Raw genomic sequence first — 25090 nt, forward strand, 5'->3', positions numbered from 1 at the left:
AATGGCAGAAGTAATCAAGATGCTTGATTGGATCATTTTAAATAAAAACAAACAAAATATATCTGTAATAATTACACATACTTGCATTAAATCAATTTAGTTAAACATACATTTAACTAACACACTTTGTGGGCAATAAATCTGTGAGCTGAAACTAAGGAGGAGAATTTGATCCCAGCAACAAGTTTCAAAAGTGTTTCAAATAAAACCAGTCTGCACACACATCGATCATAAACAATGTTGCAGATTGTTTATGTACATAATCAGTCTCTGAAAAAAAAAAATCCAAAGATAAGAGCTAGAAACACTCCCGCCCATTTTGGACCTTGGTATTAAGGAGTAACTCATGGCATCGTGTAACGCATGGCATCGAGGTTTACTGAAGATTAGCATTTTAAAGCTGCTTCAGGTTTTTGCCATACCCCTCTGATACATTTGAAATATGTTTAATGACCAGAGTAAAGAGTAGTGAAGTGTTGCCCCTCCCTACCTGTTGCTGCACACTGCCAGAAAACGCTCTGAGAATTTTTTCTGTCTAACAGGAAAAGCACATTTGCCTGGAAATAAGGCTAAAGGTACAGAAAGTTGTTACATGGAAATTTAAGCAACTCGAGATTAAGCTTTTATTTGACATGTTTTCCAGGAAATGGTACTGGCATTTTACAGCTTCAGGAAAATTCATTCATATTTTGGCAACTGCCACCCAGCCCTCAGGGTAGCTTGCACATACAAGTTTAGACAACATTAACATATGCATGCCTCCAGATGATGATGATATCTGTCACATAGAATCCCTTTATTATTCATGAAGAATAATGAGCTGAATTTTCATGATATGACTCTATAGTAAAAGACTGCTATTACTAAAACCCAACTGCCTGAGGCACCAACCTATCACTCCGTAAAGAAAAAAGAAAACCAATACATTTGACCCTTTCGAAAATGAGAAAAGCAACAAACACACAGCTCTGGCCAAGAAGTGAAAAACAATTATTTCAATTATATAAGTCTTGCATATTTGACTCGACAACTACTGGAGTACTGAAACATGTTTGTTGGGATTAAATAATAAACGGAGGATGAAAAAGATGGAAAGAAAATATAAAAAATATAAAAATATATAATATGGTGCTTTGTTTTGGACAAAGCACCAAAACACTAAAAACACAAAGAGTAGCTCTTACATCTGTTCAAAAAGGCCTCAATGTTCTTGTTCTTTCGCAGGACTGGATAGTTGAGATCAAGAGCTAAGGCATTCATGGAATCCTGAAAGGCAAAAGAAAAACATTAATTTATTTTTTAAGTGACAACAGAGACAGAAAACAAATGCTAATATTATATCTAAATGATTTAATTTCCAAGTTTGGATGCCTTTTAACACTCAAAATTAAGAGTTAGACACTCTTACAATGTTTGACATTTGTATTTATTTATAAGACACATAAGCTTGATATCCCCAGCATATCAAGGTATATATCATTGAAAATTCACATATTCAATCTCTTTTAATTCATCGATTCATCTTCAACCTCCAAATTATCTCACAAAAATAGAGGCTAGTTTACAAAATATATATTGCTGAAAAACTATTGAATACTTGGCTACAAATTGCTGACTATTAATGGTTAGAAAATATGTTTGAATTTCTAATCAAATAATTGTGTTGAATCTGGGGGTTTTTTTAAAAAGAAGAAAAAAGAAGACATTATTGTATGATAATAGGTTTTTGTTTAATTGATGAACAAATCAACATGATTTGAAGAATACTTTCAAAGCAGGAGAAGACTCTCAATGTCAGGAGAAGGAGTACCAAACAGTTTACCAGGTATTAAACATACCAAGGAGCACAAAGGAGGAAATATGGCACAGCAGCAACATTACCAAAAACTAGAGATCCATTGAACATCAATGACAGACTTCCAAGAGGAGTACAGGAACAATAAAGGAGCTGTGGGAATTTCTGGCAAGTACTGGATGTATTAATCATGTGACGACAATCTTCCATGTTTTTCATATTTTTGGGCCAATTCTTAAAAGAATAAAGAAGTCTCTTGAAACTTATATCTTTTATGTAAAGTCTGAACACTCTGCTCCCTTCCCTACAAAGTGTTATTTTTGTGGAGTTTTATTATTCTAAATAAACAAGACAAAATTAAACTATGTTTCAGAGCTAAATGTCTCATTTTTGTGTTTACTAATCTGTCTGAAATAATTTTTCACCTGCTAGATGACCAACTTTTGCCTGATAACAGGTATAAGAACCAAATAAATGGACAAAGCAGTAAAAACCAGGGGAAGTATTTTATTAACCAAATTTCCTCAAGTACAACTTAAATGGGAGAGAAAATTAAAGGAAATAAACACAGTAGTACAATATATTCTGGATCGAAAAACACAAGAGGTTAAGGCTGACTTCCAGAACACACAGATCATTTCTGTACCTCAACAGAGGAGGTTAGTGGGAGCATCTGACTAACAGACGGCGTCTCTGTGGTGTCATCAGAACTCAAATTAGGGGTTTCAGATTGCATGTAAATCCAAAATGTCTCTGTGATCCTATACGTAAGGGGCTGGCAGGACAGTTGGACAGGTGGGTGAGGGAGGTGGGGGTTAGAATGCAGAATGACCCTTAGTCGGGGTCAAGTTGAGTCACCCAACATGCATGTGTGTATCTAGGGAAGTTGAGCCATCGGTCTGTTTGTTCGAGGACTTATGGGGGTTGGGTTGATCAGGGGTGGAACAATTCTGCACCTTTAAATAGCAGTGGTGAGGCGAAATCCCCCCCACCACTGAGGACAGATGGAAATAGATGTAAAGGCTCAGAAGCTATTGTGGGACAAGCCGCATGGAGGTTTGGATTCAGTCTAAGCGATCAAAGATCTGTGATCACTTTCTACAGTCAGTATTTACTCAGATTTTTATGACTGTGGTATGTTGCTGCAGGGGAGAGTGAGGTCTGCTTAAAAGATGTAATAACATGTTCAATAGAACCGGAGGAAACATAAAGTCGACTGTGTGTGGTTATAGTTGAAAAACTTTTGAATCGCATAAATATTCTTCTTTGTTAACTACAGTAATAATAATATTTTAAACACAGTTATTTTCATGCATCATCTTCTCAAAAAAAGAATGATTTGTGAACAAATTCTGAGCTCAGACTTTCATTAAACTCTTACTAATGACAACCCTTATTATTAAGGGTTGTCATTAATAATGGCAATAATGATAATAGAGTATTATTAGTTCTAAAATAATACTCTATTCAACATGGATGAATTTAGTCCCATCTGAATTGTTGCCATGACTTTTCCCAGCATGGAAGCGACCGCTCAGCTCAGATCCCAGTCTGATGCCACATCTACTTTTGCTAAATGATCCTACAAGCACTGTTACCCAACATTGCAGTACTTCAATGCCAGTGGAATGCATGATCATACCCTGGTTGGATTTGGCAATATCAGACACATAGTTGTTTAATTTTTTTTTATTTTTTATTTTTTGCATTCTTACAGAGATCTTGTGTATCTAATCAAACTTTTTGTTAAATTTAGCAAGTGTGTAACTGTTTTTATTAAAGTGAATCTAACAAACTCAAACAACGCTCGTCATTCCTGCCAAAACAAAAACCCTGAAGAACTTTTACAAAAGCAATATCAGTAAATTTAATACACAAAGCTCAGAGGAAACAGGAAGAAGCTCATTTATAAACAGCTAAATCATAAACAGCTTCAACATCTGATGATTCCCAGCTTGGCGAATATTATTCCATCATGGTGTTAGAAAATACAAATTTTTTTAATCAAACCAAAAAAAACATTTTTTTTAAACGTACCAGATGAAAGGTGTTACAATAGCGTCCACAATGGTTTGATTTTCAAGGCAATCCTTTAGAAAGACAATGTAAATGTCTTAAATATGACTGTAAAGGGAGACTGTCTGTGTTGATTCGTCTGTAGGTTTCAGGTGTCAGGACCCTGACCCAAACAACAGGTTTCCAATTTGCTGCCACAGGCCACCAGATTTTAAACATTTCATGATGTCATAATTTTTAAACAACTTTTCCACTGTCTTTGTAAGAGAAACATGCCCACGGCATCACAGATCCTCCACCCTCCTTAACAGTCCCAGGAAGGTACTTTTCCATTCAACCCTTCTTTGTTTCACATCAGACCCACAAGGAATGTTTCCTTCAGTCTTGTCTGATCTGACCAAAGCATTTAGTCTCTGTGAAACTCTTAACAACATGCAGCAAGCTTTCCACATGTATGTCTTTAACAGTAGGACATAAGAGGCCATTTTCTGATAAACGTCCCAAATAAATGAACGGCAGACAGATTGGTGAACCTTTAAAGGACCTCTTTAGAAGTGAGCATTGGGTCTCTGTAATTTTGTCACAGTTCCAGTCCATTTAAGCTTTGCTCTGAATGTATAGGGAATTTTCAGGCAAGTATCTATTTTCTTTTAGAAAATTCATCCAATTTATCCCAAATGAAGCTAAACAAATGTCTGTTTTACTTGCTCTCTTTTTGATTTTGAGCAAAGGGCGTATGTTTATGTATGTTTATAACCAAGGGATTCAAATACTTTGATCAACGTTTAAAGCCTAAAGTACATCTTCAAATCTATGGGAAATTTGTAATTAACTACTACGAGCAGAAAGTGCAGGATTAGTTATACAAATATCAACTTGAAACTCTGTAACTCCACTTCCTTCATCTACATCTGGGCTTTTCAATGAATGCAGCACATTTGGCAGCTTTGGAAAAATCTGTATCATCTGTTGAATGCGTTAAGTGGATAACGGATTACAAATTTTCAGAATGTCAAAAACATAACCACCATTTAGAGCTTGAATCATTGACACATGGATCTTTGTCAGTGAAAAAGAGAAATAAAAAGTGGTGTTTAAGGATAAGGTGAAAGTGGTTGATACCATAGAGCCATTGGATTATTGGCTACGATCAAGGAGTCAGACTTGCTCCAAAGGTAGTACATTGTTTCATCTACCCTGGAGACATGTAAAGGCATTAAGCTTTAAACAAAGCAGGAAACTGAAATTCAGGGACTATTAACCCCATTATTTGCATTTGTGCTGTTTTTGTACACACACATTTTTGTTCGTTGGCAGTAAAGAGTTTGCATCAACGGCTAGAAAAACAATTATAAAAACATCTGAAAAGTTAACTGCAATCACCCTCACAAGGACGAGAATGTTGCTGCATTAATGTAATTTGTAGCAGTGAACGATTTCAACTTCTTTCAAATAAGAGGCTTCTTTTGTTTTCAGGAATTTGGAAAATCTGAACATGATCCAGTTGCTTCCAACTGTGTGTCTCATCACGGTAGAGTCTTTTTGTAATGTAAGGCACAACAAATGATACCATCCGGAATACATTCAATAACAAAGGAATGACTAAAAAGATCAAAACAGAAATGGCTCATCTTGTATTAACCAACAACTTTGGATAACTCTAAAATGATTCCATGTCTACGGCAATTCTTTTTCTTGCCATTCTCAAAAACTTAATTGTTAGAACTCCATGAATATTGCTGATAAAATAAAACCTCTGCTGCGTTTTACTTATCATCATGAACATTATACCAATACCGCAGGCACACAGACAAATGGCTCAAAATAGGAAATTAAATGTTATAAGCAATATATCGATCATGGTTTATCTTAGGTAAAGACATAAGCCACCCATTAACCACTCCACAAAACACTAATCTTAAGCATACATTATAAAAATTACATGTAATCATAACATGATGCTTCATTTATGTAACCTTTGGAGATAAGTCACCTGAATGTAAAAGTGTTTTGCTTTTCTATACAAGTTACATGACTAATTCCCCAAATAACTGTTGATCTTTTGAACAAATACAACATTCCTTTGTCTTTGAATTTTAAAAAAGAGGCCATCATCAATAAATGAAACATTTCTGAACAGGATTTGTAGCCTCATACATGCATTGTCATCTTTTTATCTGAAATCGGGTTGGGAGGGCAACAGGTTCAGGAGGGAATCCCAGACTCTTGTTCTCCTTCACCCGGAGTAACAAAATATCCAATCTGGCTTGTGATCCCCAGAATAAACTGTTTCTCACTGGAGAGAAGGGATTTGTAGTTCAATAAATTGTTAGTTATTGTCCCATTGATCAATAACCCTTTAAATATAACCAAAACAGATTCTGAAACGAAAGGGTTGAAAAAAACTGTCTATATGTTTATGTGATACTGTTAATATTTTGTTATACTGCCAAAACAAAAACAAATATTAGACAAACAGGAAACGGTGAGGTGAGGTCATGACTAATTATCTCAGACTCAATTCCAGGAAACAACTTCAGCTTCCTGCCTGTTTTCCCCCAGCAACGGGAAGCATGGTGGCCATTGTTACGTCGACCCAGAACTGCTTAAACAAGGGGAGCCAGCTGCCGAATAGAAATATAAAGAAAATACAACATTTTGAAGAATGACCACACAAAAGGGAAAGTACCCAAACATAATTTGTTGTCTGTTTACTCAGCAACATGAGGCGAGCTAGATTTATCAGATATCACTGTCCTGTACTCAGTACTTTACTTGTGAGTCATCAAGCCCAAGAATAGGCACAATTTTGTCATTTAACAAGCAGAGTGGTCACAAATTCTCCTTAAACTTAAAACTTATTTGCCAGTCATGTTTTCCTACCAATGACTGTTCCAGAAATACAGACTCCTGATACATTTGTCATGCCTAACTACAAGCCTAAATGTATTTTATTCACATTGTAAGCTAAGGACCAGGATAAATTAGCACATAATTGCTGGCTGGCAAAAAAATTAGTCACATATAGTTTTCTGAATATTTTTTCATTGTACTTCTGTTTGTTTCAATCCAGTTGACCCAGAAATTCCACCACATGAACATGCGATTGTTCAGAGTTGTATCTGAAACATTGTATTTTAAATAAACCTGTGTGTTTAGCGTTGTTATCCTAGTGTCCAGGATGGTAGCCTCATATATATCCTATAGTTTGCAAGTAAGTAAATTTTTCTATTTTGGTCTCCTTTGACCAAAACACCTCCCCAGTCCCCAATATTGATTTATAGCGCAGCCCTGCCTTAAACTTATCCCTGATCTCTCTGGAGTACCAGATGTTTTATTTTGCAACCCTCCAAAGCTCACTTAAAGATGTATGATCAACCTTTCCCTGAGCAACTGAATTACCAAAATAATTTTTTTTTTGTTTTTTTCTTTAATCTAGTTGTATTTCCTTGGTAAAGTGCAGTTTTAGATAAACTGAAGTGCACAAGACATGTTGATCCATGCCTATCAATCATAGTGCTGGAAGGCAAGAAGTAGAGTTTCAGGATTTGGGGTGGTATGCAAAATCAGTTAAGGTAGAAGTATTTACAACAGCTAGTTTACTGTCTAAATACATGTTCACTATTTAGAAAATATTCCAAACAGACTGAATTACTGTCAGTCGCCTATTTTTGAAATGACTTTCAGTTTCAGTTAGTCTCTATTCCGCTGTGGAAGTCAATCACATTTGATCCTCTTTACACTCATATAGTTCTGCTGTAGTGCGTAAACAGGGAGTTTTGCATTCCACGCAGGAAAAGCGGCTGAACATTAATAGGTGGGGCTCCTTCTGCCTCTTTCTTCACCTCAGTTTGATGTTAAACTAATTCCGTAAACGCGTTAAGTTGTAATCTAAAATATATTTTATTCTAATGCTGCACTTTTTCGCATGTGTTTACTTCGGCTGTGATGTCTCTTTTATGGAAGGATAATTGTTCTGAAGTATGGACGCAGCTCGCTCTGTCTCACGTCCGTACCTGCGTGGGGCCCCGGGGCATGTAGCTCACTCACCAGTAGCGTTGATAAGTTAAGCGACGACAGTGGACTCTTCACCATGGACTCCAGCTTCTTTAGCCGGCTTTCCACTCTGCTCTCCGCTCCCAGCATGATTACAGTCCACTATGTCCAGTTCAAATGCCGAAAAAAATGCTAAAAGACAAACTAAAACAAAACACCTGCAGTTTTGTGGGGGTTATATATATATATATGAATATATATATATATTTCTCGACCAATGGTGGAGGGGCACGGCGATCCGTGGCTCAGCTTCTCATATCATTGCTCCTCAATGGCTTAGGTTGTCAGGTTAATTATTCATCCACAGAAAATAAAACCTCCCGACTTTTTTCCTCTCATTAATAAAACATTAAGCAACTAAAAAAAAAAAGAAAGAGAGAGAATCCCGATGTCTTGAAGTTCAGAGACGGGATCTTTAGTCACAGATGCGCCCCGTCAGCGTCACAAACCAGGTAGCTGCACTAAAATCACACTGCACCGCAGGGGGGTACAACCTGTGACACGGTCGCTAATGGTTAACATACAACCGTACAACTTCCGGTTGAGGATTGTGTTACCAAAATAAAAGCAAACAAGAACTAAATAAATATACTGTTTGTATTGGCTAATTGTGTGTTGCTATTTATATAAATATCTTGTTTTGTTTTTTTCAAAGCAATGTTGATAATCTTTGAGTTCAAGAAGCCACTGCAGAGGGCTAAATATTGTAGACATAAAAGTGCTTTTTAATTAAAAACTGACTGACACAAATTGAAATATCCTTATTAATTAAATACTAAAACAACATAAAATGTGTGGTGTTTGTAACACGTTATTTGCATCACAAAGGGTGGTAGGTTTGAATCTCAGCCTGAGTCTTTTTGCATGGAGTTTTCTATGGAGTTCCATTTGTGTCAAAAATAAGCAGAAGTTTTATGTGTAGATGTTGTTGGTCTATGTCGTTGCTATGGGTTCTTGCTACGTACTCTGGCGTCAAGTTGAGTCCAGAAACACAACTGTCAGTTTAAATGATTAGTCTGAACACCAAACATTAGTGTAAAGTGCCCCTATATGTAAATGCATGACTATCTGTACCCTCTCTCTGTATTGCCCTGTGATGGACTGGTGATATGTCCAGGTGAACTTTGATCCCTCACTCCTCCCAGCGGCCCTGCAAGAAGAAAAGGGTGCAGACAATGCTGGATAAATAAATGCAGTTTGAAAAACAAAATGCTTTTATTTTGATAAATGTATTTACATCTGGTACTCCCGTGGAGAGGATTGGTAACTTGCTGCAAAGGAATCTTCACACATGTCGACTTCCTTTTACAAGTTCAATATTCCTTGCTTTTAGCTTTTTGACTTCACACCTGACATAAAGCATGTCGATCTATTACTTGTCTCTCTATGATGCTGATAATAATATTAAGGAAGAAAGTTTTTTTACGACTGAAATTAGCCGAGATTCCTGCTGTCTTATCTCATCCATCGGTTTTACCGTCACAGCACATAGGCTGGAGTAGCCTTCAGTATTTTAGGAATGTTGACTCGCTGCCTTTCAGAAATGTTGGCACTAAGAATAGATATTTACAGGGTCCATGGTGCGTCACTGTCACAATATAGTTATTTCTTTTAAACACGTGTTTGATAATTTCATAATGTCGAATTTAAAACGGGACCAATATTGAAAAACGTTATTGTAAATAAAAAAATAGGAAGAAAAAAAAAACACATCATAAACGTGTCTTTGCTCATAGAATAACATTTATTTATTTTTATTTTACAAAGAGATCTCAATCAAGGATCTTGGATAGATAATATTTATTTAATACAAACAATCTGACAGTTTCATTTCAGACTGAAGGCTAAATGTGTCAAGTGAAGGTCAGACAGTACCTATTGGCCAGGCTACAAAAGCAACAAACTTTTATTTTCTTGTCAAATTCCAATAATTAATAAAAAAGAAGTAAATGAATAATGACAATTGTGATTGTAACTCATTTGGCTTGTGCTATTAAATTGGGCACGCGGCTGTTGACAGTGCAGCTGTTTTTTCAGGAATGATGTCGCCACTGACTCACAGAGGATGTTGACAAAGTTTCCTTACTGGCTGAGGATGAATCCACCATTATGTCATGACCTGCAGAATGTAGGTGACCTTGAATTAACAGAACAAAAGAAAAGTGCTGCAGTTGCATGAGTAAGCACACACTGAATTTTAGAATTGAAGCCCACATAGTCTTTGGGGCAAACTGTCACCTCAGCCTCCATGAATGGTGAGTTCAAAGTAAGGGGTAGAGTATTTTTTTCAACCATATTTTACTTACAAATTAATCTAATGTATTCCTACCACTTTTTGCGATTGACATTTTTGCAAAGTTGGCAAAAATGTCAATTTCCACAAGTGCAAAGCTGATAGAGACTTATTCCAAAAGACTTACAGCAGCAGTTGCAACAAATTGTGGTTATTTTCCTTTCAATCACATGCAAGCATAAGGAAGTACACCAGGTCTGTGCTTGTATGACAAAATATGGAGGAGCTCAAAGGGAGTGAATTGCACAATGTATATTATGAGTAAAGATAACCTTGATGGCAGTATTTAGTATCAAAGAAAAAATAATATCTGTAACTATCTGTATTTGGCATCTGATATAAAATAGCAATGAGTAAATTTTTGTTACTAATGACTTTATGCAAACTGCATTCTAGTTTTCATGTGTACTCAGGTGCAAAGTTTTAAAAAGGCAAACACTGCCCTCTAATGGGCATTTATCACAATGCCCCGTGAAAGGGCACAAAAATGTTTCGGCACTCACAAAATATATTCAAATAAAAATACAACAGAAAAAATGCATCACATGAAACTTTACCTATGCTTCTTCCATAAGTTAATATAACATCAAATTGTACCTTTTAATTGCAAAAATGAAGTGTTGACAAGCCTCAAAGCTATATGTCTGAACTCATGTGTCCTCAACTGTGGCAACTGTAATACTGATCACTGTTTGCTACAGCATTTGATGCTTTTGAATGTAATACCTCATCTGGTAATATTACAAAGCTGATCTTTCTTTACAGAATTGTCAGAAAAGAGCAAAAATATTGACATCAATACCCTGTCAGGAGGCTGCAAGCATGCATGGCACCCAGTGCTATAAGTCTTTCTGATTTTGTAGATCAGAAGGGGAAATAGTGACCAGTGTGTACCGTCTTTGTCTAGACAATCAGGAACCTTAGATTACTAAAGCTACAGTGCACTGGTGAGCGCATCCTCATACACCTTCGTAGTTTATCTTTTCTCTGGAAATCTTTGGCCTCACTCTCCCAATACTTGGAGAAACTTGCCTGCGCATAAAGTATTCATCTCACTAGATTTCTCTCCTGTCTCAGAAGAAGTGAGAAGGCTGGCAAATCTCAGGCAATCACTTGCAAGAGGATAAAATCTCACAACCGAGTGAGTGTAGCATGTCTTGTATTTATGTTGGGCGGATAGGCGGAATAGAAAAGGCTATACTATATTCCTGGCTTTTGCTCCAAAAAAAAAAAGAGGAAGAAAAACCCTGCTCCTGAAGTTTGAGCCCCGATCGGCCAGGTAACTCAAAACCTGGAGTGGGGAGTTAGCGTGGGATATGAGGAGAGAAACAATGTGGCTCTTTGTGCAAGCCGGGCAGAGAAAACAAACCGTTTCCCCTGGAAAGAGATCATGTTCAGGCTCCATCTGAGAAGACCACACAAGGCTGATCAGAGCGCTGTCTGCTGAGTGGAGGAAGGCGAGGAGGAGGAGGAAGAGGAGGAGGAGGAGGAGCGCATCTGGGCAGCCACACTAACTTGTGCGTATATAAACGCTTGAGGAGCGTTTATATACAATCCTCGTCAGACAGGACGAGGATTTGAGGACTTCCCTTTCAAACTCTCAGTCAGCTCAATACAACACACAACCCAGTGATACTTTTTGGTCCAAGGGGGAAAAAAAACGTGTGACTGAGTTGTGTGTTCTTCCACGTTGTTGATTTGTGATGACTCGGCCATCTGGACTGCTTCCTGGGTTGGCACCCTGCTGGTCTGACAGGCTGAGGGACAGGCAGGCAGGCGGGCAGGAGGGTGTTCATTCTGGTGTTGTCCACACAACGGCGTGGCGCTGAATCTGGCACTGCTGGACAACGTCAAACAGGGAGTCTGTTCATTTGGACAGGATGAAAGACATTTGAAAAACAGGAGAAAGAGGAAAATGAACAAAGAAATGTTACATTTCATTTCTGCCATATCTTAAAACAAGATCTACAGCTCTGGACGCTCATTCCCTAATCCACCCATTCCACATAAACACTTCGAATGAAGCTTTTAGTCATATCAACACTCAGATAACTGCTGCATAGAGTGCAATCAAACCAAAAACATCTGGCCTATTTTCTCTTTTGCACACTTTAATTCAAATACACATATTAAAGTCAAACACACACATACATGTAAGGACCAAAGCAGGACTCTGTACTTGCTCTGTCCCATTGCGTTTTAGTTTCAAACGCTCAGTGAATACCCATGTGGTGGAATCAGGTTACACGGAGCTATAAAATATCCCAAATAAAGGCAAAGAAAAATGAGACAAAAAGGAAAAAAAAAAAAAAACTGGCATTCTCCTGAGGTAAAATCCTCCAGTTGGCTGCTGACTTTGTCAAAGTGGGTGTTTGTTTAAAAATAATTTTTACAGTTGGGACAATAGAGCAGCTCAGCTCAGAGGACAGAGGTGGCAAACTAAAGTCATCCAAAGACAGCAGCCAGATTCTGTTACAGACAACGAAAGAGCATAAATCTGTTTGAACAACATGACTAAGGCATTGTTATTTCAAATATAGTAGTATACAACGTCCCGTTGAAGTATTTATATACTTTGAACTTTTCCACATTTGGTCACAATATAACATTACATTTAATGTCATTTATTGCAGTTTTGTGTAATAGATCAAAATAAAGTGGTGGATAATTTTCAAATGCAAGGGAAATAATTCCAAATTAAATTTATTTTCTTCCAGAGTTTTCTTGTAGTGAGCTTCACCCATCAACTCCGATCAGCTTCATTCTCCCTGCAGCATGATGCTGCCATCACAATGGATCATTGTGGGACTGGAGTGTTAGGAATGATGTGCAGAGTTAGTTTTATTCTTCATACAATGTTTTGCATGTAAGCCAAAAAGGTTTGCAATGTTCCCTCCCCACTGCATGCTGTTGCCACAACAATAATTGAATACGGTAATTACTGTACGCATTGCTAGTTTTCAACCTTATTTTTATTTGTACAAAAATTGAAAACCTTCTATCCCTTTTTCCCTTTAATTTCTTTCATTTTAATTTTGCATTGGTCTACCATCATAATGAAGTTTGTAGCTGTCAGGAGTAGGAATATCACAAGAAAATCACAAGACAGTGATTTGGTAAAAATGCAAAAGGAAACTAATTGAGTGATAACTTTTCTGCTATACAGAGTCAGTCAAACATCTGCAATCCAAGATACGGATTTAGATAAATTGTTCAATCTCTCTTTAGCAGCTGTCAGATTTAAACACAATCACTAACGTGACCCCTGGCCTTTGGAAAGGAATAAGAAGTAAAAAACAGGCGGGTTGAAATCTAAGCCATCTCTGTAATATCAGTGGATTAATCTCAGCACATACAGTAAACCAGAAACATGATCTTGTTATGGTAAGATACCACAAGTGAGGATGATGGGTAATGTTACTGCCATTTGGAATACAAGGCGAGTGAAATCAAGAAGGGCTTTTGATTGGTCCAAAGAGAAAAAGCTCCCCTGCTGCATTCTAACAAAACAATGTCAGAATGATATCGGTGTCACTTCATAGTTTACAGTTGAAGGGACAGTTCTAAACTATTGAAAGGAGGTTTTGTTGAGGGTAAAGCAGAAGCATTAGTCGAGACGGTGGAAGTTTAATGTCCGAGTAGAGCCGAGATCAAAATGAACCTCAACCAGTCAAAGCAACTCCAAAATAAAAATGTCATTGTGGTATTTGCAAATGCTATTTTATAACTCTCAGAACCATAATCACTGAGCATTGAGCTGTTATCTACACCGAGGTCAATGATTAGTTACATTATAAATGGGTGTAGATTAGATCTAAGATCTAATGCCATACATTTCTCTATGACAGTTGCTCTCACCAAAAACACTGCAATGAGATTATATTCCCTTGCCATTGCATGGAGGATCACTGGTTCCGCTGTGGCTTCAATCTTTATTTCCCATCCACATTTTGTGTAAGCAACTAATGCAAATATGACAACGGTTTAAAAGTTCATAAAATCATGTTCGCACAAAACTTTTATTAAGATTAGAGTTGTATCAGAAGGCTGCCATCACCTTAATCTGTCACTTAATGTTATCTTCAGCTTTCAAGACCAGCAATGGACTTTTTCTCTTTGAGATGCAAAGAATTATCTATCAAATAGAGAGCTATATTTTAACTAAGCCACACTTTAAGTATAATACTGTATTTTGAAATAAGTGTGACTTATTTCAAAAACTGCTTTGGGTAAGCAGTTGCAATAAACTCATAACATTTTGATAAGTTTCCAACTGGTACTGATGAGGGCATGGCGTTGTTTAATTAAAAACCACAATAAGTTCTGTCTATCTTCAACAAACTCATATTCACCAGCAAATCCAAGCCTATAATGCAGGCAGTCATGCAAACAAAGCATTGTGACTGTCAGGTTGTGGTGAAGTGATTGCCTTTCAAAGTCACTCTCACTGCTTCTGCCCTCCACCTCTCTCCCTGCTGTAACCTTAGCCCACATAAAGGTGCCAGGTTACCGGGATTCTCTCTGGTTGGCGCCATACTGTTTAGTGACCATGTGCACACTGTGAGACCAGTGGTTAATCTTGCACCGTGTATGAGTGAATCTCCAAACAAATACCTTTTTACACTTTATTAAACCATTAGTGGAAATATCAAGCAGTTAACAAGCGATGCCGTTCATTGCACAAAGTTTTCCTAAACTGGCTCTGACCTGTGATAAACATGTCAAATACTAGAAAATCAATTTTTAGTCTCTATTAATTGAATGGATTTAAACTATGGACTCGTTGTGAATGCACCAGTCAAGAGCATAAACTTTAAGTGTAATATAAACAAGATAAATATTAGTGCTAGTGACATGCATTGACGTACAAATTGGGACAAGAACCCCTTCTTTTTCCATTTGATTCAAAATTACTATTCTGCTAAAAAAAAAAAAAAAAAAAGAAACAAAACTTTGCTTTATTGCATTGTAGCCCTTATAACAGGGGTGGGCACTCCTGGTCCTCGAGGGCCGGTCTCCTCCAACTTTTAGATGTATCTCTACTTCAACACACCTGAGTCGAATAATGAGGTCATTAGCAGGACTCTGGAGAACCTGACTGGACTTGGGAGGTGATTCAGCTATTGGATTCAGGTGTGTTAGACCAGGGAGACATCTAAGAGATGCAGGACACTGGCCCTTGAGGAACAGGAGTGCCCACCCCTGCCTTATAAGGTCTTAACGGAAATTGACTCATGAAACCTGAAACAATATTAATAACTGCTAAGAAATTGCTCATCCATATAACTGTACAGTTAGTGGATCAAGTCATAATACCACAAAGATATGAAGTGATGCTTGAAGCAATAATTGCTATACGCTCCACATCATATTGTAGTAAAGTTTCTTACCTTGGTTCTCTATTTATTCTGATCTCGGATCCTCAGGCATCGCCTCTTCAGGGCTGGCTCCATCTCCACTGCATTGGGCATGTTGGCAGGACTCCGTAAGTTACCCTTGTCCCTGAGTTTGGGCAAGAGTAATGGGGATGTGGTCCCACCTGTCTTTGGTGCTGTGGGCAGGGCATAAGCATGGTCCTCATCTGGAACGTGGGAATCCTCCCCTGCACCCCCACTGGTTGTTAAGGGCCCTTCTAACTGACCAACTGTACCTTCGACTAGCACTGGGCTAACAACAGAACACTTGTTTTCTTTGATAGCTTCAAGTTCATTGAGTGAAGAATCTTGGGGTGTTACTGGTATTCTTTGGGATAAGGAAGAGTCCAAATTTGTGGGTGTGGATAATGTACCATTTTGAGGATGGTTCTGAGTAGAGGACTTGACATTGTGTGAATGGCTGCTCTCCATGGGACTGGATGGGCTGTTAGAAGATGGAGTGAGGGAATCCGATTGCTGGAAATCATTTGAAGGTGACAGTGGCAGAGTAATGTTCGGTCTAATGATATTGTGGAACCCTGGTCTGTTAAATTGGCCAGGTCCTGATTCTCCCAGTGCTGCCAGATCCACCATCCCATTGGCACTGGGCTCTAACTTCACTTGGGTCCTCTGGAGAACCCTTTGGATAACTTGTCGCTCTGTCTGCTGGTGTATAGTTTTATAGTCTGTCAGTCCCTCAGAGATTTTAGTTGGGCAGGACAATTCATTACACTGTGCTCTGGGGGAGAGTGGTTTAGTTTGAGGTGTGGCTAATGGGGACAAAAATTGCCTTTCGGATTTAACCCAATCTATGTCCTTTGGGTTGGGTTCATTTGTTGAAGTGAAGGTTTGAGAAAAGTTCCCCCCCAGTTTGTTTGCCTCCACTCTACTAGCCTCTTCAGGGATATCTGGAGACACTGACCTAGTAGTCCTGGATCTAGCCCTCTCTACCCCTTCTGGTACAGGCTGAATAACTCCACCATGATTTGGCGTTTCAAGGAGGGACGTTTCTGCTTTAGGAGGGACTGGAATTGGAATTGGAATAGGTATAGGGACAGGTAAGGGAACAATAATAGGATAAGGAACCAGGACTGTGGGTTGGGGTAAAAGAGGACTAAAAGAAGGGATACCATAGTTCATTATTGGAGGCACTGGTACAGGTCCTCTTGGCATTAGGTTTAGAGGAGGTGAGTGTAAGCCAGGAAAATAGGCACCAGGAAAAGGGTGCATAAGTCCTGGGGGATTCATTGAAGAAGAGGTAGGGGGCTGCAAAAGAGGAGAGTGAGGAGGTCTGTGGATAGGGCTGGAAGGAGGACCTGCATGTCTGGGAGGATTGGCCAGGGGACTCTTTAGACCCTGAGCATGAAGCGGGGGCCTGATGAAGGGTATGGGGATTTGAGGTAATGGCTTTTGATCCAGAGGTGGGCGAGGAGGATGTGGAGGAGGAAGAGGAGCTGGATGAGGTGTGACATCCATGGTAGGTATGGATGGCTGAATGGCTCTCTCCAGGTTCTTAAGCCCTGAAACTGAGACTCTTGAAGAGGAGGAAGAAGAAGATGATGCTTCTAACGATGACAAAGACGTTGATTCTACCGGTCCATGAATTAGGACTGATCCTTTGGGAGAGAGATTTCTATTGCGTGCATCCCCCGTACTGATAGTGCTGCTGTTCCAAGACTCAGGAGTAAGTAGCTTTTGCCCTGGTACACTGCCATCCACTCTCCCATCCTGACTGGTTCTGTTTGGGCTGGAGCTGGTTAGGGCTGCACGAGCTTCTCGGTAGAAGACATCCATCTTGTACTGGTTAAGACATTTGATGCTGCAAAACTGAAGCCGTTCCTCACCAGATCCAAAGTCCAGGTACTCCTTTGTGTGACGAACATGCTTGCACCAGTCACAAACCTGTGGTACAGGTGAGAGAGACTGCGGGGGGTCAATGAAAGATCACATTCTTGCTTCAAACTTATCTAAGCATACAGAACAAGGAGGAAATGGGCTCTTCTGGTGTATTTGGATGATACATTTTATACCTATAAATAATTTCCAAATAATAATGAAGAAATAATTAAATAAATAATAATTTCCTCTTACTCTGACATTAGTGTTTATCTTTAACACTAATCTGGGTGAGTCCTCAGGATGGGGGCGCTGAGGGGATGTCTCGACATGGAGGTCTTCATCTCTGGCCTAACAAGGAGAAACCACAAAGTGACAAACACACCACTATTAGGCACACTAAAAGTATCTTCAAAGATTACACTGGAATTGTTGTGTGATAATACCATATCACTTGATGTTCCTCTTTATGAAGCACCAAGGTCAAAATACAAAGGTTAATAAAAAAAGTTCAAGTTCCATGCTACTTATTTTGGTGGTATTTATTGCCGTTGATGCAGTGCTTTAGTTTTCTTTCCCGTGACAGAATTAATATAAGGAAATTCCTTCTGATTCATGTAAGATGATCTGCAGAGGATCTGAGTGCTCCCCCATCTCTGTGACCCAATGAGTCGTGTTGAGTTACGAAATATGAGGCAGCTGAAGGTATGGTATGCACTGAAAGTGGACACCTCGCCCCAGGCCTTCTGGCCTTCCTCTCAGACAAGCAGCAACAAGCCAACAGAAGTGCTTTCCTCCCCTGCCACAAAAAAAACTAGACAGCTTGTTGTGCACACTCTGCTCAGATTTACTATGTGTCTCTCTGTTGTTTTAAAAAAACAAATACAAGAAAGGTGAAACACCACACATCGATATGTCATCCTGAATATTTAAATATCAGGAGATCTTGTTGCAGTGAAAAGGGAAAAACCATGGCTATGTGCATCAGAGTGTTTCTCTACAGTTGTAGGTTTCCTGTCCTCCAGACCAAAGCCACTTAATGGCCGGCCCCTTTTGCATTAACTTGAAACTAATCCTACGTGTCCTGTGCAAAGTTTGACCTCCCTCCCACTACTCCTTAAATGGATCCTTTAAATAAACCAATCACTTCTGACCTTTAAAGATTGAAAGAATTTGTTGTTGAAAGTCTTTGAACCTGCAAGAAGACATATGATGCTTAAATTCACTCTGCCACAGATTTATGTGTTTGTGTAGGCACCTTACTGTTTGCGGCTATGCTATACAGTATTTAATCCATTAATAATCACTTGGCTCTAAAGGTTAATTGTTGTACTCCATCACCAACCTTGTTGCGCTTGAAGTATGCCCGTCTACATGCAGCAAAACACTTCTCACTGCAGAAGCTCTTGAGCTCTGAGCCCATACACAACGAGTAGCGCTTTACTCCCTCCTTCTGGCACCAAACGCAGACTATTGGCACGTTCTGTACATCTTCCACTGCAGAGGGATGTAAAAAAGCAAAGAAAGCAGGGTAATCATTGCGTAAAATTTGCAGAGATATTTCTTTGCATAATTCTGTGCAAAAATGGCATGCATCGCTTCAAATCTGTGCTGGTGGAGCAATGAAAACAATTTAATTTCCCCAGAGCTTATTAAACAGCTAAATAAGTTAGACATGGAGTAGAATCTCAAACCATTTACTTGAAACTGGATGTGCTCCAAAGCTTCCAGCCAATGCATCCTGTAATAAATTAAATGAAGGTGTCTCGGGCTTGTATTTTATCAGAGTCCAGATATCCTGTTACATCTGCGTTCACCTTATGGCCAGCTGGGATTTAAGGAGGTCCACATGGACAGTGAAATTCTGTTTTGACCAAACTATCCAGCAATCATTGTTTGATAATGAACATGTCAGCATTATTTCAGGCTACTCACATCCATGAAAAGTGAGTATGACAAAGTAGTGAAAAAGCATGTAGGGAACGGAACAAAATACTTTTCTCTCATAGACCTTTTCAAATTAAAATCCAGCTTTGCCTCATATGTTTCTTTAACGGGTAAATTGGTAGTCACAAGAAAAGTTCTCCACAAGAAAGTTACTAGTTCACATTTATAACGAAAATTATATTGATTTAGGTAATAAAATTTACTTCTAATATCCCTAGAAATACTGACAGCAGTCGGGCTATTTACTAGCCTCTGACCTGTGATTAGCCACTTTTAAACACAAACCACAATCTTTTACAGGTCAGTGAAGGCACCATGCTCAAGCGGTACCAGTTCATGCTTACAACACCCTTCCGTGTGTCCAGGTGTCCCCGGACAGCTCAGTTTGTACCTTCACTGGGGATGTTTCATCAAATTAGGGAAGCAAAAACTGACACAGTGTTGACTACAGTAGATTACAGGTAGACTGTGTTACAGCCATCTGTTGAATTTTCAGATCCTATTTGGAAACATAGCAGATTTCTATCTGCAAATTTGCAAACTCCTTCAGATTACAAGCAAACAAACAAACAAACAAACAAAAAAATACGGAAAAAAAAATCTGTTGCACATCAAACTATTATGATACCCACCACAAATCAACTTAGGTTTCTCTCACACTAATTTTATTACTTTACATGTTTTTATTTTTCACAGTACATCAACATTATATTACTACAACCAATGAAGATAAATTCAGAAGGAGGTCCAGAGATCCACAGAGAAAGAAGCCCCTTTCTTTTTTACCAGGCAGCCAGAGACTCAAAATGTTTTTAACCCCTTAACAGTCATGATGACTCTAGAGTCCTCATGAACCCATTGGACAACATGTAAGTGTTTTGAGGCGACCATTAAGCGGGTTAAATATTGCATGCATAATACTCCAGCACTAATAGTTTCTGCTAATAACTCCTTTGGTCTGGATGCTGTTACTGAAGAAGAACACTAAAGGTTAGCTGTTTTGAGCATCTGGGAGGCACAAAGGCTCTAAGACGTTATTTAAAAGGAAAAGGCAAGTTAGTATTTCCTTCAGGTTGCTATGCTAGAGTGCAAGACTCTGGTAGTTGCTTGTCAATTTGCTCTTTCATGGTTTCACACTTTCACTTGTTTTTAAGTTGAGTCTTCTTGCTCAAAAAGAAGCTGTCTGCTGCAGGTGTTTTAAGGAATTATCCTGCAGACTGTTGTTTTCTGTTAGTCATGCTGACTATTGTGCTAATTTCAGATATGAAATATGAGACGTAAATGAAAGTTAAAAATGTTTATTTCAAATGATGCTGTCCTTTTTGTAATTTAGCTATGCTCTGTTTAGAGTGATCATTCTGTCTCTCTCACACAGTGTGACATCTCTCCTGCTCATAATACTAATAATGTATTATTCTTCACATCAGGAATCAGGAAGGCTAAACAAAATTTTATGAATATTGGCAACTGTGGTTTTACAAAGAAACTGGACTCAGTTCAAATCTGTATTGGACATTTCTGGTGCAAAAGAGGTGCACTTCCAGATAATCTCAAGGTTTGTTAGTATTTCACTAGAAATAGCCACTTCAGTGTTAAGGACCCTTTGCTCTGTGATAAGCACCGTGTAACTGAAGGATAAACACACATGTCATGTAACTGCAGCAGCTCCTCATTTCTCCAGTGCTTCAGTTACTGCTCAGGAAAGAACTGAAACTAATACCTGTTCCATCACATGCAGCTGATCTTACACTCTGGCCTCTCAAGACATACAGTAAATATCATGGATTATCAGTTCTGGTGCGATATGCTTGTAAACCAAAGACATATTTTAATGTCCAGGCTTAGCAGAGGCCACTTAGTTCTTGTTAGCTAGAGAAGACCTCTCATACCTGCTGAAGGTTTTATGAGGGGGACGATGACAGGGGCATTCTTGTGCTCCTTTGGGGCGGTCAGGATTGAGCTTGTGGAGGAAGAAGATTGAGAGGAGGAAGGGACACTGGAGAGGTCCCTCTCTCCACTCTTCATGGCCAGGACTGAGTGGCTGACTTTGGCATCCAGGCTTTTGGGTTTTGGCAACGAGTTTTCTGGGAACGGACAAAAAGATTAAAAAAATAAATAAATTAAAAAACTGTAACAGAAATCCAGCTTTGTAAATAAAAAAAACTGTAACAGAAATCCAGCTTTGTAAAACAATACAACAACATAAAACCACAGTGTGCTTTACGGGACACGATAATAACTTCTGCACAAACAACAGGCACATCTGGTTGAATGTAACTTGAGAACTTGCAGCCACAGGAGACGATGTCTTGCAGTGACTCAATGTCTGCAAAAAAACCTGCTGAACCTGTTAGTTAGTGTAACCCTGCTCTAAACAGTGACCTGTCACCACCTGTCCCCCCCCCCCTTACCTTTTAGCACAGACACATGCTGCCGCCTCTCCCTGTAGTTTCTGATCTCATTGGCCTCGGACTCTCGGAGGTCTACCTTGTCATAGCCGTACCATCCCAGGAGCTCATTCATGGTGCTTTCAGCAAATGTCTGCCAGAAATAAGGAGGAACACAAGTCAGAATTCCAACTTATGTCAAGCAAAGCAATAGGAAATTGTGAACGTGCATCTTGGAGTTATTACTGGAAGTTTTCATCCTATGGTAAACATAATCAAAGCTTCCTAGTCTGAGACAAAGTTAGGGATTCTTTCTCAGCCACGGCCCTGTTGGGAGAAATGAATAGGGGCACAGTGGAGTACAGTGTGACTCTTTTTCCATGATGTATTCAAGTTGTTTACTCTTGCTTAATCTGAGATGGAAAGGTTTATTACCCAACACCAGTGTGAAATCTATGAATCATCCTTTGTTTTAACCTTTTATTTGGACAAAAGAAGGAGAGAGGAACATTATTCTGAAAAAATTTGATGTGTGACCTCAACTTGATATTATTATTATTATTATTATTATTATTATTATTATTATTATTATTATTATTATTATTATTATTATTATTATTATTATTATTATTATTATTATTACAACCAGATGAAAAAATATATACTAAGGTCTTTCTCTGTATCCACCCACCTCTCTCTGTGGCTTTAGAGGAACCCGATTGGAGAAGAAACCTGATCCGGAACGGGCAGAAATCAGAGCGGGACACCCAACACCACCGAGTGGTCCCACGGTTCTCGGAAATGCCCTGCTCCTCTCTTCTATCCTCTTCTCTTTCTAACGTCCACAACTCCTTCTCTCCTCCTCCAGCTTTCCCCAAACTCTCCTCTCGGTTTTTTTTCTTTTTGTTTTTTTTCTTTTCATTTTTTCCCTCCTGTCCCACCTCCACCCCCCTTTCTCCACCCCTGCCCTGTCCTCCTCTCCACATCCCGGCACCTTCCAGGCCTGACACCCGACCCGGCGCTGCCTCTCGGGTTTCACCCCCTTTTCCAACACAGCCAGTGTGCTGTGGTGTTGCAGCGCTTGTAGTACTGACTGCACATTCTTTCCTCGCTCCGACCTCCGCAACCCGGGGCCTCCGACAGAAATGGATCTCTCCCTATTTGCTTGCTCACTTTCTTGCTCTGTCTGTTCTGGGAGAGAATGTGTGTGTGCGCGCGCGCGTGTGTGAGTGAGTGTGTGTGTGTGTGGGTGGGTGAGTGAGTGGAAGCGGCCGTATCATATCCCGCTAAATATGCCTAACGATGATTAAAGTCAAGGATCCGGTGTCTGGTGCCTGCGAATCGGGCTCTGACGTGGAGGCAGCGGGGTCCGAAGTGGTGCTGAAACAGATGCATTACAAAGAAAACACCGGGGCAGACCTCAGTTGAACTAGAAATCAGTTTCTCTCACTGTTTGGGCCTTCTTCCATCTGCATATCCCGGTGTCACTTTCTCTTTTTTTCCTGTTTTTTTTTAAAGAGATTTTTCTTTTCCCTCCTCCATATCCACCCACTGCACTTCCCACAATGTTGTTTTTGTTTCTTTTTGGCAGTTTGGACAAACATCTGCTTTGTGAGAGTGACAAGCCATATCCCAAACCACGGAGAGCAAGAGAGAAAGAGACAGACATACAGAGAGAGAGAGAGAGAGAGCTGCAAGCCAAAGGCAACAAACTGGGCCGACCCAGAGATCCAGCCCAGGCAGGCTTACATCAGGCCAGGGGGATAGTGTTTCAAGTGTTTTGATTAAAATTAGTTAAGATGAAACAAAACACCTCCTGTGGATATCAAACGCTGCAATCCAAACCACTTACACACAAAAACAGCGGATTTTTTTCCTCTAAAGAAGGCTCCTTTCTCCCCTCATCCTCCCCAGGAAGACGTGTTGTCTTTTTTGATTTCCTCGCTATGGCTTCAAGGATCCTCAAATATCATTTTAACAGCAGAGTCAAGAGTCTCAAATAGCCTGTGTTACAAACCCAAACAAAGCACACAATCCACGGATTGGTTTCCATGCAATGGGCTCATAATGGTGGGAGGGAATCGTGTCTGTTACTGTGATTTAACCAAAGACCCCGATGAGGGATTCTGAACACTTTGTGAAAGTTTTATTTACTATGCGTGTTTGCATTCTTTACAGTTGTACGGCAGGTCTGCAGAGTTTTCCCAGACCAGACTATTTAAGGAATATAAATGCCCTCCCCTCTTTTTCTCATGAGCCTCTGTGGTGCGGCTATTGAGCGCACCGCAGGGAGCGGGGAAGAAGTGACGCACATCTGGATCTCCTCTGGACATTGGAGAGTGCGCGTCCGGCCACAGCTGGCCCACCGTAGCGTCACTAGGAGACCAAGTATCAGCTTGTTCTTTCCTTTTAAATTCTAATATTATTTAATCAAAAAGTCAACATCTGGGCGACAAATTTCATTCTTAAAAAAAAGTATATATACATATATATATATACATATATTTTAAAATGCAATTGTTCTTTAAAATTGAAAAGCGGCATGCTTTTTTAAACTTACCAACAACAACAAAAAAACATGCTATTTATTATTATTATTATTATTATTATTATTATTATTATTATTATTATTATTATTATTATTATTATTATTATTATTATAAAAAGGGGGAATGAGCGTTCAATCTCGGGGATTTTTCCAAAGACTGATTTGTGCGCACTTTGCGCGTAAAGAATTGCTCCAAATATATCCTCCTACCTTCATCTCCTGGTTGATTTCCCTCTTCACTGGGTGCGCTGGTTTCCTGCTGCGTTTATTTTCCGGAGGTCTGCCTTTCTCCATCTCTGGCATACTGTAGTCCCCTTCAGGCTGGATCCGACCCGGATCGGTGACTCGAGTGTCAGCTGAGGGGAAGTTTTCGCAGAGTCGCGCACAGTCACAGGGGGAATTCGTCAATCCAGGTGACAGTGGCTGTCATTCCCCGGACGCCTGAGTCTCTCGTTTAGGGCTCCGCTCCATTCGGGTAGCACTGAACATGCGTGTGTAGTCCCCTCTTTGGAGGCTCCGCTGTTTAACAATCCCCTCACTCTCTCCTCTCTCCACTGCTACCAAGCTCTAACTGATGCACAACATGCGTCTTCCTGTTAAAACTTTCAAAATAGACTCCTTCTGCACACGACAGGTGAATCCACAGCGGGAAAACCCAAACTTTTAAATTCATTAACATCGTATTTACTGTGACGTTTTAAGATTAAATGAAACTCTCGAGCAGTTTAAGAATTTGAATGAAGACGCATCATATTTTTGGGATTTGAATCAGACTTTTGAATGTCCGTGGGAGCATCT

General features: G+C 39.4%; 2 protein-coding genes across 5 annotated transcripts in view; both read right to left on the reverse strand.

The window, feature by feature from the left end:
• The window catches only part of LOC122825782 (rho-associated protein kinase 2-like), a 36169-nt gene extending 27844 nt beyond the window's left edge, over nucleotides 1-8325 (reverse strand). For all 3 annotated transcript variants that reach the window (XM_044107337.1, XM_044107336.1, XM_044107335.1), the window contains exons 1-2: nucleotides 7862-8325; nucleotides 1185-1266 (exon numbers count right to left, since the gene is read on the reverse strand). In XM_044107337.1, coding sequence (XP_043963272.1) covers nucleotides 1185-1266; nucleotides 7862-7957 — 178 coding nt within the window. In that variant the 5' untranslated portion in view covers nucleotides 7958-8325. The remainder of the gene's footprint in view (nucleotides 1-1184; nucleotides 1267-7861) is intronic.
• Nucleotides 8326-9596: 1271 nt separating this feature from the next.
• Nucleotides 9597-24831, reverse strand: LOC122825785 (sine oculis-binding protein homolog). Of its 2 annotated transcripts, none has more exons than XM_044107341.1 (7): nucleotides 24503-24831; nucleotides 21769-21898; nucleotides 21247-21441; nucleotides 18756-18907; nucleotides 17666-17761; nucleotides 15551-17476; nucleotides 9597-12023 (listed from the first exon to the last, which is right to left on the reverse strand). In XM_044107341.1, the coding sequence occupies exons 1-6, from the start codon at nucleotides 24593-24595 to the stop codon at nucleotides 15560-15562; spliced, it is 2583 nt and encodes an 860-aa protein (XP_043963276.1). In that variant the 5' UTR covers nucleotides 24596-24831; the 3' UTR covers nucleotides 9597-12023; nucleotides 15551-15559. The 2 variants fall into 2 exon arrangements, with proteins under 2 accessions (XP_043963276.1, XP_043963275.1); XM_044107340.1 differs by having other exon boundaries at nucleotides 15551-17497.
• Nucleotides 24832-25090: the final 259 nt, after the last annotated feature.

Source organism: Gambusia affinis, linkage group LG22 (genome assembly GCF_019740435.1).
Source record: "Gambusia affinis linkage group LG22, SWU_Gaff_1.0, whole genome shotgun sequence".
Classification (NCBI taxonomy): Eukaryota; Metazoa; Chordata; class Actinopteri; order Cyprinodontiformes; family Poeciliidae; genus Gambusia; species Gambusia affinis.